The sequence below is a fragment of the Mastomys coucha genome, unplaced genomic scaffold (genome assembly GCF_008632895.1).
Source record: "Mastomys coucha isolate ucsf_1 unplaced genomic scaffold, UCSF_Mcou_1 pScaffold5, whole genome shotgun sequence".
Classification (NCBI taxonomy): domain Eukaryota; kingdom Metazoa; phylum Chordata; class Mammalia; order Rodentia; family Muridae; genus Mastomys; species Mastomys coucha.
Window position 1 is genome coordinate 46,030,430 of NW_022196911.1, and position 767 is coordinate 46,031,196.

The 767-nt window shown below is 40.3% G+C and overlaps 2 protein-coding genes across 3 annotated transcripts in view; both read right to left on the reverse strand.

Annotated features, from left to right (window-relative positions):
* Zfp2 (ZFP2 zinc finger protein) overlaps positions 1-761 on the reverse strand; it is a 5,418-nt gene extending 4,657 nt beyond the window's left edge. Inside the window, exon 1 of one of the 2 annotated variants that reach the window (XM_031351763.1) lies at positions 4-761. In XM_031351763.1, coding sequence (XP_031207623.1) covers positions 4-742 — 739 coding nt within the window. In that variant the 5' untranslated portion in view covers positions 743-761. Of the gene's footprint in view, position 1 lies in introns of both variants that reach the window. The other variant, XM_031351764.1, reaches the window with a different exon arrangement.
* Positions 1-767, reverse strand: part of Znf454 (zinc finger protein 454) — a 124,740-nt gene that overhangs the window by 107,517 nt on the left and 16,456 nt on the right. The window lies entirely within an intron of this gene.

Genomic DNA, 767 nt, shown 5'->3' on the forward strand with positions numbered 1-767 from the left:
CACATTCATTACATTCATAGGGTTTTTCTCCAGTATGAGTTCTCTGGTGCACTGTAAGATTCATGCTTTGTGTAAAAGCCTTCCCACAATCATTACATTTGTAGGGTTTCTCTCCAGTATGAATTCGTTCATGTTGAATAAGGGATGAGTTCTTACGGAATGCTTTCCCACACTCTTTGCATTGATAAGGTTTCTCTCCAGTATGAGTTCTTTGATGAACAGTGAGGTTCATACTCTGACTAAAGGCTTTCCCACACTCATTACATTTGTAGGGTTTTTCTCCTGTATGAGTCCTTTGATGTACAGTGAGGGAGGAGTGTTTGATGAAATGCTTGTCACAAACATTGCATGTATAAGCTTTCTCCCCAGTGTGAATCCTCTGGTGCTTAAGCAGGGATGAACTCTGGCTGAAGGTTTTCCCACACTCATCACATCCATGTATTTTCTTTCGTACAAATATTCTTGAAGTTTTCATTAACTTGGAATTTTGTTTAGAATCTTTTCCGTATGAATTCCCATTATGAGGTCTTATTTTCACAGGAATGCTTTGTGGTGTATTGAGCACTGAACCATCAATGGAACATTTTTCAGTTTTATTACCTCCACACTCACTCTTCTCATTAAAGATTTCCTTTTGGGCCACTGTCACTTGGCACAGATATCTTTCCTGTTGTCCCTCTAACCGACAAGTAGGATCCCAGACAGCCCCCAAAGCTGAATGCCAGAGATCTTCCCTGTCCATTATGACCCCATAGGGCAAAATTTCA